Genomic DNA, 2,372 nt, shown 5'->3' with positions numbered 1-2,372 from the left:
TTCCGGTGTTTGATTCATCCGGACTTTGATTTGATAGCCCGGGTCTTTATTTGGCAGTATTTCCGCCTCGGTGTTTGAGTACAAATCTATTTTGTCGTTGGACGACTCGTTGACTTTCCGAACTGTTGGATTGGTTCCACAGGCGAACATATGCCGTTGTTTGTGTGCTTTATCGCCTCGTCGCTCGAACATCCGTTAATTTGTCGAACCATCATGCTGAACCATGCTAAGGGACCTATAGGTAATTTTATACGCCTACAATATATCTATATGTTTTCTAGGGCTAAGAAGAATGGGAAAAACCATCAGAAAGAGAGAAAAAAAAGAGAATCTCAGAGAGCTTAATCCCTTGTTTGAGTGCTTGTATTCCTTCTTCAATTAATCAAAGAGATTGTGTGATGTGGCTCCCGAGAACGTAAGCACGTTGCCGAACCTCGTTAAATTCGTGTGTTCTCCCTTGTTCTTATTTCTGCAAGTTTTTATCTTTGATTTGTGATGAATTTATTTCTTGCTCAACTTTCTAGCAAGGTCCTGAAGGGCAAGAGTTCCGATTTGATTGTTTCGAACCCCCAACACCTAGAACAATATATGTTCAAATCTCTCACATGTCACGTACTTAAAATGGATTTTACCGATGAAAAAACACTCAATTTGAGAAAACATGTTAAGAGTCTAAAATTATAACACTCAAAAGACTCCGTCACAACTTGGTAGCTTTGATGAAAAGGAGGAGACCTTATACGAAACTTACGGTTCCCCTCCCCTGCTCAACAAAAAAAAAACATAATTGAGTGACTTGTGGGAAAGGTCTAAGAATTTCTTGAAAAAGGGATCCTTGAAACCTGGGTATCTTCACATGGACAATAGGAAAACAAGAACTTGTGCTCAAAAGTTGATGACTTTGGGATCAGATACTAAAAGATATGGCTGCAACTTCCTGGAGACAGCATATCTTTTCTAGACTCATGCTGTCTTCCCCGCCTTTGACTCCAACAATCTAATGAATATCACCGGAATCATTTCTTGATGAGCGAAGGACAGAAGGTATTGTCACTAAAAACAGGTGTGTAAAAAGCATTTGGATATATATAGCAAGGAAAGAAAAATTATCCAGATTTTAATGGATCCGGAAGAAAAAAACACTATCGGGATAGATTTAATTGATCCTGGATAGTTGATGCTCTAAGAAGCTGAACATAATTTAAAATCAAGGAATGCAAAGGGGGAGAGATTGCTCAAAGCCAGCCATAGTCAATCTTCATCTAAAGAGAAGTCACATAAACATCACAAACTCTCCAAGTAACCAAACGAAGGAACAAACAAAGGGGATATAACACACACTCTCTGCCCAAAATTTCATGCGGACTACTCGACAAGTTCTCACTTCTTATCAATCTATCCTCTTCTTCCTCTTTTTTTTTCTTTTTTTTCTTTTTTTTTGTTTTTTCGAGCTATATAACCATACCATTAAGTTATTATACCCGGAAATGCATCAGTATATAGTATTTATATAAAACATATCTGCAAAATCTCTCTTCAGTCCAGCTGCATCTATACACCCGTCAGTATTCTTCTCGACATTTTATACTCAAATTTATTTCCAGCTGTAACTTTCTGACTTCCCGTCATCCTCACAGCTGTCACCGGCGGTTACAGAGATCGCCCGCGAGGAGCCGGCCAACTGAAGTGGGCCCTGCGGTGATCCAGATTGCTGGGAGGTGGTACAGTGTTCCTGAGGAACCCATAAGCCTCCCATTACCATAACGGGTCGGCTCGCTGAAGACGATGAATTGGGTACCCTCCGCGTGTGAAGTCTGTACTTCTGTATATATAACAGAAAACGCACAGTTTAATAAGTCTAATAATAGTACTAAATTCATATGAAAGAAAAGGAACCCAAAAAAATCTCTTCATACCTGAAGATGGCTTTTAACTTCATCGTTGGTCAATCCGTCGACCTTCATCAGTTCTCTAATTTGTTTGGGAGTTGCGACTGCATTTAAAAAAAAAAAACATTTTCGTTAGTAATTAGAACCACTCGTAAGCTTTCGAAAATAATAAAAGATAAATAAATAGTAAGTTGTTGTTTTTTTAATTCATCTTTTACCTAAAATTATTTTGGGTTAAAATCCACCCAATGCCATATATACATACATATCCTAAATAAGATTGGATCATACTGGATGTGTGGGGTTTAAAAATAAATAGGGTTAAAGGAGAGGGTTTTAAATGAAAATTCCCAAATAGATTGTTATTCACCTTGTGCACCCCCGAGCTGTTGAAGGGCCACGACAAATCGTCGATGAAGCTCAGGCGACCAGCAGCGTCTAGCCTTTCGCGGGCCCTGCTGCTGAGACTGGAGGCTGACGTGG

General features: G+C 39.2%; 1 protein-coding gene across 1 annotated transcript in view; it reads right to left on the bottom strand.

Moving 5' to 3' along the window:
• Positions 1,258-2,372, bottom strand: part of LOC109850040 (myb family transcription factor EFM-like) — a 2,108-nt gene continuing 993 nt past the window's right edge. Inside the window, 3 exon segments of the mRNA XM_020419940.1 lie at positions 1,258-1,822; positions 1,917-1,993; positions 2,260-2,372. The exon segment at positions 2,260-2,372 is cut by the window's right edge and continues 22 nt beyond it. Coding sequence (XP_020275529.1) covers positions 1,595-1,822; positions 1,917-1,993; positions 2,260-2,372 — 418 coding nt within the window. The 3' untranslated portion in view covers positions 1,258-1,594.

This window comes from Asparagus officinalis, chromosome 7, assembly GCF_001876935.1.
Source record: "Asparagus officinalis chromosome 7, Aspof.V1, whole genome shotgun sequence".
Taxonomy (NCBI): domain Eukaryota; kingdom Viridiplantae; phylum Streptophyta; class Magnoliopsida; order Asparagales; family Asparagaceae; genus Asparagus; species Asparagus officinalis.
This window is presented reverse-complemented; position numbering and strand designations above follow the sequence as displayed.